A 13,849-nucleotide genomic window follows, 5' to 3' on the forward strand; every position below is an offset into this window, starting at 1 on the left:
CAGCCCTATGGTTTTTCACATCCAGGCAGATCTAACCACCAACATTTCCAGGAAGGGAGGAAAGCCTTTTATTCAAAACAAAACATTTGAACAATTTAGCAGGTGGGAAAACGATCACAAAAGGCATTTTGGTTTCCAATAGAGTTTCCAATAGGTCAGACCAAATCAGAATTACGGCTACGCCGAACCAGAGAGCTGTGCTTGACTACAGCTCCTGAGGACTGGTATGCTGGCATCAAACCCCAGGGGTGGTGTGGTGCTCCAGGCGGCCACGCTGCTGCTTCCAGGATCATCTCAAAGAGAAACCTGGGAGTTTCACGTAGCTTTGCATCAGGCTAACACCACACCATAAATTTCACATGATCCTGATGTCAATCCAAGGCTATATCTAATCTTTTTAGGTGTTTACATACTCACCATAAATTGTGCTGCTGATCTGCCCAGGCTGGGACAAAACAGCCTCAGTTCACATGAAAGAGTCAGGAACCTCAGGATATTATCCAAGTGTACAGCTTCTACCAAAGTTTAGCTTTGTGCTGCAAAGATTAAACTCTCAGACTATGTTTTGGGTCCCAGCAAAGAGTTAAATAGAACTGCATTCTTTTAATGATTTCACTTCTCTGTTCAGTGAGTATCTCTCAAAAGAGAACTAATGCCCTCACATATTTAATGTACAGTTTTGGCCACATGGTTTTATTTTTATTTTATTGATTAATTAAAAATAGTGTTCAGAATTTGAACAGAATTGTTTCCTTGGGAGTAGTTAACTATATCCCTAGTTTTGTTTGGATTTCCTGATTAATGTGCTAGGACCCTTTCAACATACGTGCAAAAGTTTAAATTTTTCTTCACACTTCACATTAGTACAAGAGGTTTGCCCTAAAGTTCTGACTGTTAAGCATTTGCGTAGACTTAAACATAAAAAAGGCTAACACTCAGGAGGGTAGTAATAAAAATTTTTTTGCATTAGCAATCAGCAGCAAAAAGAGTTAGAACCAAATTCATCATTACCCCCCATCCACCATATAATCATCTATATCCAGTACAAACTGAATGCAGAACCCTGCCATTCCAGTTTGGTGGTGCTTTACACTCGCTTTGTATCAGTATGAATGACAGGAAAATGCAAGACAATGCTTATTGTATCTTAAGCGATACCACTATAAATAAAAAAAGAAGATGTGTGATTTGGCCTCATATAAATTTTTTCTCTTTATTAAAGCAGATACTGAGTTGCATTGACTTTTATTCTGGTCACAGCTAATGAAACATTGCTTGAAAACTAGCTAGTATGAGAGTAACTTCATATTTTTATACACATCCACATCAATGACAGTTGTTCTAGCAATGAAATGGTAAAGGTTAACATTGTGCACAAAGCTTTTTTCAGGTTGTAATTTCAATATCTGAAGGCTATCGCAGAATTTCAATGAGGAAAAAACCATACTGTTATCAAATGTGATCAAGTCTCCCGCCCAATAACCCTTTGGTGCATGTGTGCAATTTGGGTGATTTTATTTGATAGAGGAGAAACGATTAGTATAGCAACAAGCGTAAATTTTCCTGCATCTTCCAACAGTCACTAATGGAAGGCAGTGGGAAAAGTCTAAAAGCAACACCACAGTGTCAGAGCTGCACGGGGTTATACATGCTTTGGACAGATAAGCAGAGAGTTAATAATTTCTATTAATAGATAGATGAACTGCTAACAAAATTGTATTGTATTTTAAATATTTTGTTTTAAAATTATACATTTGATTCCTTTTGCAGAACTAAGCACAACTGAATTCAAACACCTAGCAAATGATGAAACAGTGCTAGATGCTTTGCAAAGGGGATGTCAGTGCTAGGGATTTGATCTTACTTATTTGTACATAGGAAGAAACTATTATTTTAGTAGTAACAAGAAAAACCTGTATGAATCAGTCAATGTAATAAATAATTTGAAAGGGGGGGAAAAAAAAGCCCAAACAAAATGCTGTTTATAAACTTCCATAAAATTCAAAACAGACTACTGGAGTAAGTGCCTTAACTACTCTGCAAGGGTTGCCTGCAGATAGACTGCAAAGTCTTACCACAAGCTGTACCGAAGTCACTTTAGGAAAAGAAGCTCAAGAGACCCTGTCAGAAGACAACCGAGACGTACCACAGTACTGCTTTCAGTCAACAGAATCTTATTTGTAATAGGAAACTGTATCAATAATCGGAACTGAGCCACTGTTTGGACAGGGATTTTCCAATTCCCCCACTGTGATTAGAAATGGTATTTGGAATCTTTTGTCTACTTTAGTGCTTGGAGTTTTCTCAGATTCATTTCCAAACTATTTTTTTCCAGATTATTTTTTTCGAGGAAATGTTTTAATTACAGGGGCTTTTTCATATGCTTGTTTATAAAGCAGGGTATTTCATGACCTCCGTGCATTTAATCATGCTACAAAGCTCCTAAAATGTAAGTTATGTGGGAAATACAAGATTAAGAATGAAGGATTCGGGAATTCTCTTTCTGACTCTTTCACGGATTCCTTCTGAGACTAGTGTAAAACTGGTGCATTTATGTCCTCAACTTTCCTGTCTGTAACTGCATCTTTCTGGCAAAAACTCATTGCTGCACAAGTTTCCTCCTGAACGAGAAATCTGTAATGCTAATTAAGAGATACATTGGAATAAAGCAGTAATTTAAACATCATTCTTTAAACTGCAGGAACACCGCACTGGCTATCCTGAACTGTGGCAGGCAAAGTTTAAGGACGGGGATTAGCTCATTCATGCCTGATAGAGCTCTATCTCCAAAACCGGACTATTATTTAAACAAATATAAATACCTTTAGTACATCTTATCTTTCAATCTACCCTGCCTTCCAGCCCCCACAAACTGAACTTTTGTTGGAAGCTTTACCATTTATAAAGAAAGAAAGAAAGAAATGTATCTGAGGACATCTTCAGTCCTCCAGCAATTCCACCCTCAGCAGCACTCGGTTCTGACTGGGAACACTGCTTGTAAGTTTGGGTAACATTACATGGCCTACAGCACAACAAGAAAATAGGATCTAACGATGTGGATAAGTTTCGTAACTAGAAGAATAGTAGAATAAACAGCCACAGGAGGCTGGAGTAATCATCGTCACGAGGGACAGTCAAGACAAGATCTAACGTCTATCTTGCCTGCAAGAACTTGAGTCATGCTGGTGCAGGAGCTAGCTCACCCAAGAAAATCTATTCTTAGGGTCTCATAAAAACAACTTAACTGCACTGTACAAATTAAAAAGCAAATGGGTGAAATCTGTATCAGGACTAACACTCCACTGCTTACTACTGCACAGCTCCTAGCAGGAGCTATGGAGGCATTGCGGGAGCAGGGAATATGTGACAAATTCCAGAAAGAGCTCTGGGAGATTCACCCGCAGGAGGCTATTATCTTAAGTGTCAAAAAAAGCAAAACAGTTCTTTCAGGAGCAAACATGCTTTCCTTAAAGAAACACTAGAAATAAGCAACAAATTGAAGATTTGTCCTTCTGCAATCTGTACTGGAATGTATAGCAGCAAATTCAAGTCTACTGTCTTTATACTGAAAACCCATTCTGTGTTCAGCTGTCAAACAGAGCATAGATGATTAAGGAGTTTCTTTTCTGGGGCACTGGGAATCTGGATCTAAAAACTTAATGCTTAAATTTGGCCTAACAGGAAAATGGAAAATGCTGAGTAAGACCCGATCATTTGCCCAACTCCCTCCACGTAACCAGCTTGAGACTGTTAACTTCTTACAGACCTCGACACAGCAGCTATATACACAAATAACACAACCTGGGAGCCCTGGCAAGGCTGGCTTGTTCCATCAGCAGGCAGAGCCTTAGTTTTCTTTGAAATAAAGTTATGGCCTGCTACAAACTTCCTCCTCCTCTGCCACCCCCCCCCCTTATCTGTCGCTTGCCCCCAGCAAACATCCAGGCACACAGAAACAAACACATCTCATCAGAGAAACTCTATCTACAGTTTTTAGAAAAATGTCTCAAGAGAAAAGATAAGGGAGTCGTTCATATGCCTCTCACCTGGCCAGGTTTCATGAGAGCTTCCTGAGCAATGACCGAAATTACCGACATCCAACAGAAATGCTACTTTCTCATGTTTATTCCTGTAAACTACAAACATAAGAAATGCTGAATCATAACTTAGAGAATAGAAACTCTGTAAAGAAAAAAAAAAAAAGAAACCCCAAACAAAAACTCATTTCAAGCTTCCTCCCTTACTTTTTCTTCCTCCCTCCCACTTCAGACTTGGTGTTACTTTGCCAAAGACTGGTCATGGTTTGGATAGCACATCTTGCTCTACACGTTCAGAACAGCAAGAAGCGCAAAAAACCCCCAACACAAACACCTCCTCCCCAAACAACACCCAAGCGGCAGGCAGCTAAAGCAAGTGATTAGAGGAAATAAAATGAGGCAACAAGAACGGGCTAAAGCTTCCAGCTCTGCTCTTTGCTGGGTTTCTCTTGGGGTTTTTGTTTTTTGTTTTTGTTTTTGTTTCCTTTCTCTGAGTCACAGAGAAAGGCAAAAGACCAACAAAAATCCTGATCCCTGATCACAGCATTGAGCCAGATCAGCTAGAATGTCAACCCTGCGTTTAATCTAACTTTAAATGTGCCTTCAAAATAAAACAAGCTACTGTTTTTAACCTAGTCATAAAGTTTATTAAAATTGTTCATTAATGCTTCAAATGTAGCAAGAATGCATAGATTCCCAAAATATACATATGTATTTTCTTATAGAAATAGATTATTCTTTATAATAAAAAAAACTGTAGGAACATCTTTAACAGATTACTCAATTCATGACTGACAGTTACACGAGATTGCATCATGTACACAGCATTCCCAGCCATGCTTAAAGGATTGCATCACTTTGCCCTTGCTCTCCTCTCGCTCTTTTAAATAACCCCAGCGCCCAGCAGCCTGCAGAGCCCGCCCGGGGCCGGGGCCCCACCGCTGACTGACAGCCCCCGGCCCCCGGTGAGGTCCCACCGCTGACAGCCCCCAGCCCCCGGTGAGGTTCCCGCGCGGCGGCGGGGCCCTCCGCCAACATGTAAATAAAGACCAAAAAAAAAAAAGACCAAAAAAAAACCAGAATTAAAAACCAACCAACCAACCCGCCCCCCCGGGCTCTCCCTTCGCCCCGGCCCGGGAGGAGCGCTGAGCAGGGCAAGGAGCCGGCGGCTCCGCTCGCCCCGCGGCCCGGCCGGGGGTCAGCAGCGAGGCGAGGAGGCGATCAGGGGCTCGGGCAGCTGTTTGAACAAGTTCCTGAGGGTGCTCAGCTCCCGGGAGAGCTGCTCCACCTTCTTCTGCAGCCGCTCGTTCTCGGCCGTCAGTTCCAAGACTTTGTGCTGCGTCTCCAGGTTGCGCATTTTCGCTTTGTCGCGGCTCTTGCGCACCGCGATGTTGTTCCTCTCCCGGCGGAGCTTGTACTCGTCGCTGTGCTTGTCCACGCACTTCTTGGGCTTGTTCTTGCCCGCCGGGGGGGCGGAGTAGCCCCCGCCGGCGGCGGCGGACTTGGAGGACTCGGAGGGGTTGGGGGTGCCGGGGGGGCTGGAGGAGGACGAGGTGGACAGGTTCCCGCTGCTGCCGCTCGGCACCGACTGGTAACCCAGGTAGGAGCGCACGGTGCTGCCGTAGGGCGAGGACATGCCCCCCGGTCCCGGCCCGGCTCCCCCTTCTTCCTTACGGGGCCCTTTGCAAGAGTCCAGGGTCTCGAAGACTGGCTCCACTTTGGTTTCCACGATCTGGGGCGGGAAGCAGCCCGGCAGCCCCCCCGGCTTGTGGCTCTGGCTGGCGCAGGGGTGGCTGTGCCGGGCGAGGCTGATGTAGGTGTAGTCGGGCTTCTTGCTCCCGCCGCTGCCTTTATAGTCCTCGGCGAAGAGATCGGAAAGGAAATCTTGGCCGCCGCCGCTGCTGCAGGGAGGCTCAAAGTTGCCCCCTGCTGCTGCTGCGGGAGGAGGCGGCTGCGCCGGCTGCTGGGATGCTAAGGGGTCCAGGTAGGGGCTGAAGTCGATGGCTCGCTCGTGGTCCCCGACGGTGAGCTCGGTCATGGAGCGGCCCCCGGCCGCCCGCGGGTGCAGCTTGTTGAGAGCAGCCAGACAGTCCGCCTCGTAATAGAAATTAGCCACTTCCATCGATTTAAAGGCGGGCGGCTGGATGGGGAGGCATGCTGCGTCCCAGGCCACCAGGCGTTGCATGAAAGCAAAGGGGGATGCGGGGAGGAGAAGACGACGCAGGGGGGGCCCCCCCGGCAGAGGATCGAGCTGCCGCCGTCGGGGTGGGGGGGCTCCGGACCCTGCCTCAGTCTCTGGCGCTGGGCACGGCCCCCGGCTGCGCTGCCCACCTGGGCCGGATCAGTTCCTGCGGCGCGGCGGGGCTTCACCGCTCCGGGTGCTGCGGCGGGAGCTGGCGCGTCTCCTCCGGACCATCTGGTTCTGGGCCCCGCGTCCTAAAGTCTCTGACTTAGGAAAGTTCCTTTCCTCAGTTATTTATAGGGGCGGTGGATCCCATAGCAACAGGCGCGTCACCGCCTGGCCGCCTGCCACGCTGCACGCTCGGGAACTGCTGGCCCCGGCCCCGGCCCCGGCCCCGGAGGAGGCACCCGGGGCGGGTGTGCCGGTGCGGTGCCCCGCCGAGCCGGCCGCAATAAAACCGGGGCTTTGCCGCCGAGGGAGGGCAGCGGGCTGCAGGTGAGGGGCGGAGCGGGGCTCGCCGCCGTCAGGTCCGGCACGGACGGCGGCTCGGCCCCGCGGGGACACGCGTGTCGTGCCCCGGGACGCTGCCGCTGCCTCCGCGCCGGCGTGGCCGCCGGCTTTGGCACCGGGCGGCGGGGCGCGGGGCCGGCGGGGCCGCGGGGAGGTGGGCAACGATCCCGCCCGGCGCCCGCGTTGTCCTTGGGGAAGTCGAGGCAGGAGGGAGTTTTCCGAGTCCTTTCGGCGGGGCGGGGGAAAAGCTGCATAGTGGGAGGCAGGTCCCGTTATTCTCCGGCCCGGGCTCGCTTCGGTGAATCCCCCCGGCAGGGCAGGCAGAACGGGCCGCACGGACGTGCACGGAGCCGAGCAAAGGGGAGTCGGAGCAGGCTTCGACTTCTGGCGGCTGCCGGCAGCCGGGGAGCCGAGCGAACCCAGAGCCCCCCTCCCCATCTCTTCGCGTGGGGACGGTGGCCTTAAAGTTTGTCTTGGCGTATTTACTTTACATGACATGGTGCAACCGTCAGGGTACGCAAGCGACAGGGAATCTCTCTGCGCGCTGACCGTGTGTAACACGATTCAGAAGGCAAGGGAGATACGTGCGTAGAAACATGGAATCCGCGTGTTTTTAGAATGGCGGGGTTAAGTTTGGGAAGGAAGACTGAATCTTGATGTCCGTTTTAATTAAAGACACCCACCTTGGGAATCAAACTTATATTTTCACTCTCTTACTCCCACATTTACCTGTCTACAAGCTGGTGATTCATCCCCAGAATAAAGGACATTAATTTAAAACAAAACATATAATTAAAGGAAGTAGGAGTGTCCTTCGCCTCAGTAAAGAAGACCTAGCACTGCAGGGAAAATGACACTGCCTCTTAGAATAATGTGAAGCAATCCTGCGGTGTGGGAAATATTGTAACGTTAAGCCAGAGGAACAGGTATTGCATTATACCATTCAAACAGTCAACTGTTCATAATGTTCAAACCTCAGAACTTTGAAAAGAGGAAGAATTCAAGAATCAGTCAGTGGATCATAGGACTTTTTCGTTCTTTTCTTTTTTTCGTTTGCTTATTCTCTTCACGTTTTAAAAGGATTTCTCGTTCCATAACAAAGTACCCTAACAGGTTTTCAGGCTTCAGATATTTCCAGTTCCATCTTTATCTACCAAGTAAATCTTTGGTGAATGCACCAGAGATTAAATTGGAGCTGGGCCTGGCCAGAGCGCTGGGTCTGGAGGTTGTAGTTGGAGCCCATACCTTCATAAATACAAACATCTGTATTGGGTGCAAATACTGGCAAGTTGCAGTGAGCCAGGGCTTGTTCTTCTGGCTGTTTACTCCCTCGTTCCGCATCTTTATCCTGCATTCTGATCTGGCAGTTACATCCAGTGGCTGCCCTAACTGGCCCTTGCAACTGAACTCTTAAAATCGGTCTCATGTGCTTCCTGCCTCCAAAATGTCTCAGGGACCCACAGGCAGGAGGTCTCCTGCCGTGGTGACCTGCTGAAATGCATGGTTGGTCTTTCTTGGCATTACCCTGACAGGTCTCCAGCTTGCCACGGCTGTTGGCTAAAATTGAACGCTAAAGCTGGTTGGTAAATTTCCTGGGCCGTTTTTCAGGATATTTTGGGAGATCTAAATTTGCCCTCTTCAAATTTCTGCCCTATTCTGTGCCGCTCTGCAGCAGAAAGTTGTACTCCTGCCCGGGCTGATCTTCCCTAACAAAATAAAATGTCTGTGCAACTGTCATGTGAAACAGATTATATCAGGGATGGTGTGGCCCACACCTTCTTTCCAGGCCAGTGCTGAGTAATTCCATAGTCACCGAGATCACACGTCAGCCAGGGTGGTAATTGAGGTTGGATGCCCAGCTTGTCCCCTCCTTCCCTTCTCCCCCCTCACCTCCCTGCTGTGCCTGGATCTCTTTAAACTTCCTCCAGCTCACCTCAAATCCCAACATCCACTCTCAGGGAGCCGACGTCCATTCTCAGCTTCTCATGGGAACCTTGTTGGCGGGACTAACCACTTATCCAAAACACTAGCATTCGGCAAGCAGGTTTTGAGCTAACTCTGGTCTCTTTTAAATTGTTTCTGCACTTGTCATAACAAATGCATGGCCAGAAATGGGGTTTTTGAAATGGGAACAGGTGCAGAGCGAGGCTCGCACCACAGAGGATTGGGCGGAGGTCTGGGCACACCGAGCTCTGTCCCTGCGAAGGGCCATGGCTTGGCCGGGCCAGATATGGAGAGGCTGCTAATGATCGTCCTGGAAAACCTCTTCAGAGAGATGCTTTAGATAGGTAAAGAGATGCAGACATTCCTGGTGAAGTGATCCAGGCACTGGTCTCTCACTCTGTGAAAAACCCAAGGGCAGCAGCCCTTCCGCAGCATGTCTCCCAACAGAGGAATTTGCAGCAGAAAGGCAACACTTCTGTGAAAAGCACCTTTTTTCTAGTGATTTCATTATTTCTTTTTTTCAGAGCTAGTCAGCTGAGGAAGGAGACAGCATAACTCACAAATTACTTAGTAAGAACATCAACATTTTTGAGCAAGAAAAAAAAAAATTCTGATGCAATAGACTCCAGATTCCTCTACATTCATGTGTGAAACAATATAGGTACCAGGAGGGTAGCAGAAGGATACCAGAATGGTGAAAAGCTGGAGGGAGGAATCTCATTCTCACTGCTCATTTCTGTCATGAATTAAATTCTGCTCTCCCATTTCCCTTTTGTACTGTAGAAGCCACAACTTTCCAGCTCCAGGCTCAGACCTACAATAAAGCATTGCGGAGGCATTTTCTTCCTGGAAATTGTCTTCTTTTCCAGGATTTCTTGCAAGCTCTCCAGTTCACGCGCTCCAGGTCTACAGCAGCTGTCCCTGGAAGGACACCAGCTTTGGGGAGATGCTGTTAGTTTAATGGTGACGGCTCAAACGCTGAAGTGTTTGTAAGAAGGTCTGTGGACTGAGGATCATAGTCTAGAACAAGGCTGTCTGTAATTTCTGATGCTTCTTGCTGCAGACCTGTCTCTTGTATTATCTCCCTTGCAGTAGCTCTTAGCAGATCAGTAAGATCAGAGCTGCATCACGCTAAACCCTGTGTGAACACAGCTGCTCACCCATAGACCTGCAGTCTTAAAACGGCATGGAGGGGCAGAAGAGGGGCAAAGAGGAAAGAAGTTAATGCCAGAAGCTGACAGTTGCATCAACGAACAAGATGCTGTAGGTAGTATGTTGGAGGTGAGCTAAAGAGGAGAATGTGAGGGGTTCTGGAGCGGAGTAGTATCCATGCAAGCAGGCAGGCCGGGAGAGAGCACAGAGGTAGTGTGGGAAGGTCTCAGGGGGGTAAGAGGGGACCTTGCCTGAAAGACTGCCTTAAGTAGAGCAATGTTGCAATAAAGGCTGAAAAATAGAGAAGTAAAATCGAAATTTATTTCTGAGCGTGTTGTGCTCTGTTTTTTCTTCTTCCTAGCCCCAGGTCCCTCTTTATATAGCCGCAGACCTTAGCCAACAACAACTCGTAAGTTGTACCTGGCAGAGGCCAGATTTCAATCTATTGCTTTCCACTTACCATTCTCCACAGTAAAAAAACCAGCACTTATGAGATGTCAGACAGGGACAGTGTCTCAACTCAGAGAGAGGTTGGCTCTCCTTCCGTCTCCCCCAGCTCTCAGGCCAGGCTCGAGACTTTGCCTCATTTTAACATAAAAAACGATTGCCACATGCTTTCTTCTCTTCTGAAACTGCAGCTGCAATACTCTGCCTTGCAGTCCCCAGTGGCAGGCAGCTCCCCAGGCGGTTGCAGTCCATGTCTCCTGGCCTCCTTCGGTTCTTTTGTTACAGACCAGAGTCCTCCCCCTCCCTAAGTGCTCCCTCACCCCTTGTTCCCATGTGACATGGTGATGCTCAGGTATTTGTTGGTCTTCTGCTGATTTTCTGCTCACCTCTGACCTAGCATGCTTGGCCTTTGCAGTGCTGGGTTGCTCAATCCCCGCTTTATCTACATGTTGCTCTTTGCCCTACCGAGTGCTGCAGAGATGACACCTGGGGATTGGCACCACTGCCTCCAGCCGGTGGGACAACATGAGCGAAATACCTTCCCCTACCAGGCTGAAAATTTTCCAGAGCAAATTGGAGGTCAGAGCACCCGCTCTGTGGCTCTGCAAAAGAAAGGAAAGGAGGGACAGGCAGAGCGCACACAAACGCCCGTGGAAGGGAGCAGTGACAAAGCAGAAGCTCCAGTCTCCAGTCCTGTGTTGCAGAGAAAGTCCATGCTGAAGCCATTTGGCTGGCAAGACGTGGGCTGTCTTTCTGAGCAGGGACAATAAGAGGGGACTTTGTATTTTAGGAGTAGCCTGTTTCCTTGTATTCCCCCCAAAATGGCAGAGAAGTTGCTGCCCACTAACTTTCCACAAGTTCTCCATAGTTGTCCAACATTTCCTAGGTAATCATAGCATCTGACTTTGATGAATTTGTTACAGACCACGTATTAATGCTTTTTTCTAGCATATCCAAGCTTTCGAAAGATCCATCAAGGGAACAGGAATCCTATCGTTCCAGGATACCCTGCCAAGAGTCAGAAGTTCCCAGTAACAGAACTTGGTAATTCATTTAGGAAATTTCTAAAAGAGGAGAACAATTCAGAGGTCCTGAGGCTACAGGCCAGGTAGCTAGAACGCCATGGTGTGTATTGCCAGGAGCAATATAAACCGAGGCAAGTCGTAGAGAGGGTGACAGGAGAGTGGGCTTAAGTGAAGAACAGAAAGGTTTTTCTTCATTAAAAGCATTAAAGGTTTGTGCCCTAGATTGTACAAACACTTTTTTTTTCAATCTGTTCTCATCTTGTGTCGAGCACCACGGGGAAAGTGGGGCTGCCAGGGAATGAGTTAGGACTTGTTGGTTCTGAGTGCTGGCATCTAAGAACAGCCCCTGGGCTGGTCTGTGTCATCTGGCAGCTGGCCTTGGTGGACTGGGTACCGGGGGGGGGGGGGGATAGCCACAGCGTGCCGTCCTCCGCATACCTCGCTTCTCGGTCCCTGTCGCTATCTTTGCGTTTATGGCTTTGGACGGGAGCCGTAGGAGTGGCTATTCCAGCTCTCCCACCCACTGACGCTTTCCCATGCCAGAGAGAGTCCAGCAAGGGAGCTGCAGCCAGTTTCTGCTCCCTTCGTGCCTTGTGGCTCGGGAAGAGACCAGAATTGCGTAAGTGAGGGTAGCAGGCGAGGGAAAGGAGCCCGAGCGCGGCCCTGCGCCGGCGAGCCGACCTTGTGGGTGGGCAGCCCTCGGGTACAGAGGTGTAAGGGGGGAGCATGCAGAGAACTGGAGGTGACCTGGCTGCTCCGAGTTCGCAGCGGGGGACAGTAGCCAGGGCTGCGCCAGGTGAAACCACTGTCCTCACGTAGGGCGGGCCGGCCGCCCTTCGGCCGCCGCTGGGGCTGCAGCCGGCGGTGGCGGGAGGCCGGCGGAGGACCAGGTGATGAGTTCCACGAGGAACGTACAAAACCTCGTTCTCTGGCTCACGCCTCTAACAACTCATTGGCAATCGGGCCGCGCAGCTCGAAGCGCGGAAGGTTTTCCCGCGGCTGCTGCCGCCGCCCCGTGCCCCGTCCCCGGGATGGCTCGCCAGGGCGGGGCGGAGGCGAAGCACGGCGGCGTCGGCAGGGGACGGGCCTTCGCACCCGTCACGCTCCGTCCAGGCCCGGCGGACCGCCCGCCCCTCCCCTCCCGGCTCCGCCCGCCGCCGGGCACGGCCCCGCCGCGGCAGCGCCGCCGTCACCGGGCGTGGAGCGCCACCTAGCGGCCCGCGGCGGGGCCGAGCGGCGGCCGGGCGGGGCGGGGCGGGGCGGGGCCGAGCGGCGGCGGGGCGGGGCCGGGCCGGGCCGTTGGCGGGAACGGTCCCCCCCGGAGGCCCGTCGGGCCGTTCTTTTCACAGTTGTTTTTTCTTGAGCAGAGGTGAGCTGGCTGAGGTGCGGCTGCGGCTGATGTCATCTCGGGACGAGAGAGAACAGTCTGCCCCCGGTGGCCGGTAGGGATGCCTCCGTTCCCTCTGTCTACCCGGTGCCACCGGGGCCTGGCGGGTGGCTGATGCCCAGGGGACCGAGGGACAGGGGGGACCTTTCACAGGAAGGAGCTGAAAACGAACAGCACGGCAGGGGTTTGGCTATCTGCTGCCCCTAAATAAACCGGCTGGCGATTTAGCTCTTTGAAGGGCCCCTTACGGTAATACGGCCTGTCGTGTTCCCATATGGTCCTTATCTTCCCCAAACAGCATCCAGGTTTTCCTGCGGAATTAGTCTCTTAATACAGACTTCCGTTCAGAGTCTCGGCAGCCTTGTCCTAGCCATGCTGATGCCTGTACCAGGTCACCAGCAGGTTGCCTAATCCATCACTTTTAAGGTCGTGTTTGTAAAAGCCGTCGCACTCACACAATGCTAAACCCTCGGGGCTCCACCCTTTTGTGGGGTGTGGGGGTACGGCGGCTGTACCAGCTCTTGGAGGTTCACCAGAGTCTATGAACTAACTTACTGTTTCTCCCTCCTCCCCCAGATAATGATAAAAAAAGGAACATTCTTCAGATGTGTCCAGAGCGTCGGTTTGTCCCTAGGAAAGGAATAACCGCCCCCTCGATGGTCTTCTGTCTTGTCACATTGAGGTGAGATCAGAAGGGGCTTCAAAGCACCTTTTTCCTTTTGCAAGGTTTGTCTTTAGGCAGCTACACTGATGTTATTACAGAAGGATGCAGCTTCATTCCAGCCGACACCAAGGCAAAACTAATAACCATTTTCCAAGAAAATTGGATCACCCATCCAAAGCCAAACCTGGCTGGCAATTTGCTGCCTTTTCTTCATACTGGCAGCCCTTTTGCCTTGACAAAATAAGGTGACTAACAGATGTTGAAGGTATCGTGGGAAACACGCCCAAGAACCGCACCTCAACTAAAACTGTTTATGTCTTTCCCCTAACTCACACATTCATAATGGGGACAGATGGTCACATATCTCAAAACACATTTAAAGGTGCCATATCCTACTGAATTGACATTAATTCACTCACATTTACACCACTTCCGTACTAGCATTATCGAGGTCACTGTAACCCTAAGAGGATCTTTGCAAACCCCTTAGCGTTGGAGCAG

At 49.9% G+C, this 13,849-nt stretch overlaps 1 protein-coding gene across 1 annotated transcript; it reads right to left on the reverse strand.

Moving 5' to 3' along the window:
- Positions 1 to 1,187: 1,187 nt before the first annotated feature.
- Positions 1,188 to 6,554, reverse strand: CEBPB (CCAAT enhancer binding protein beta). Its single transcript, XM_052787843.1, has one exon. The coding sequence runs from the start codon at positions 6,220 to 6,222 to the stop codon at positions 5,236 to 5,238; it is 987 nt and encodes a 328-aa protein (XP_052643803.1). The 5' UTR covers positions 6,223 to 6,554; the 3' UTR covers positions 1,188 to 5,235.
- Positions 6,555 to 13,849: the final 7,295 nt, after the last annotated feature.

The sequence above is a fragment of the Harpia harpyja genome, chromosome 1 (assembly GCF_026419915.1).
Source record: "Harpia harpyja isolate bHarHar1 chromosome 1, bHarHar1 primary haplotype, whole genome shotgun sequence".
NCBI lineage: Eukaryota > Metazoa > Chordata > Aves > Accipitriformes > Accipitridae > Harpia > Harpia harpyja.

Excerpts from the sequence above, each read along its gene's own strand:
- CEBPB (XM_052787843.1), bottom strand. The coding sequence starts at position 6,222 with ATGCAACGCCTGGTGGCCTGGGACGCAGCATGCCTCCCCATCCAGCCG.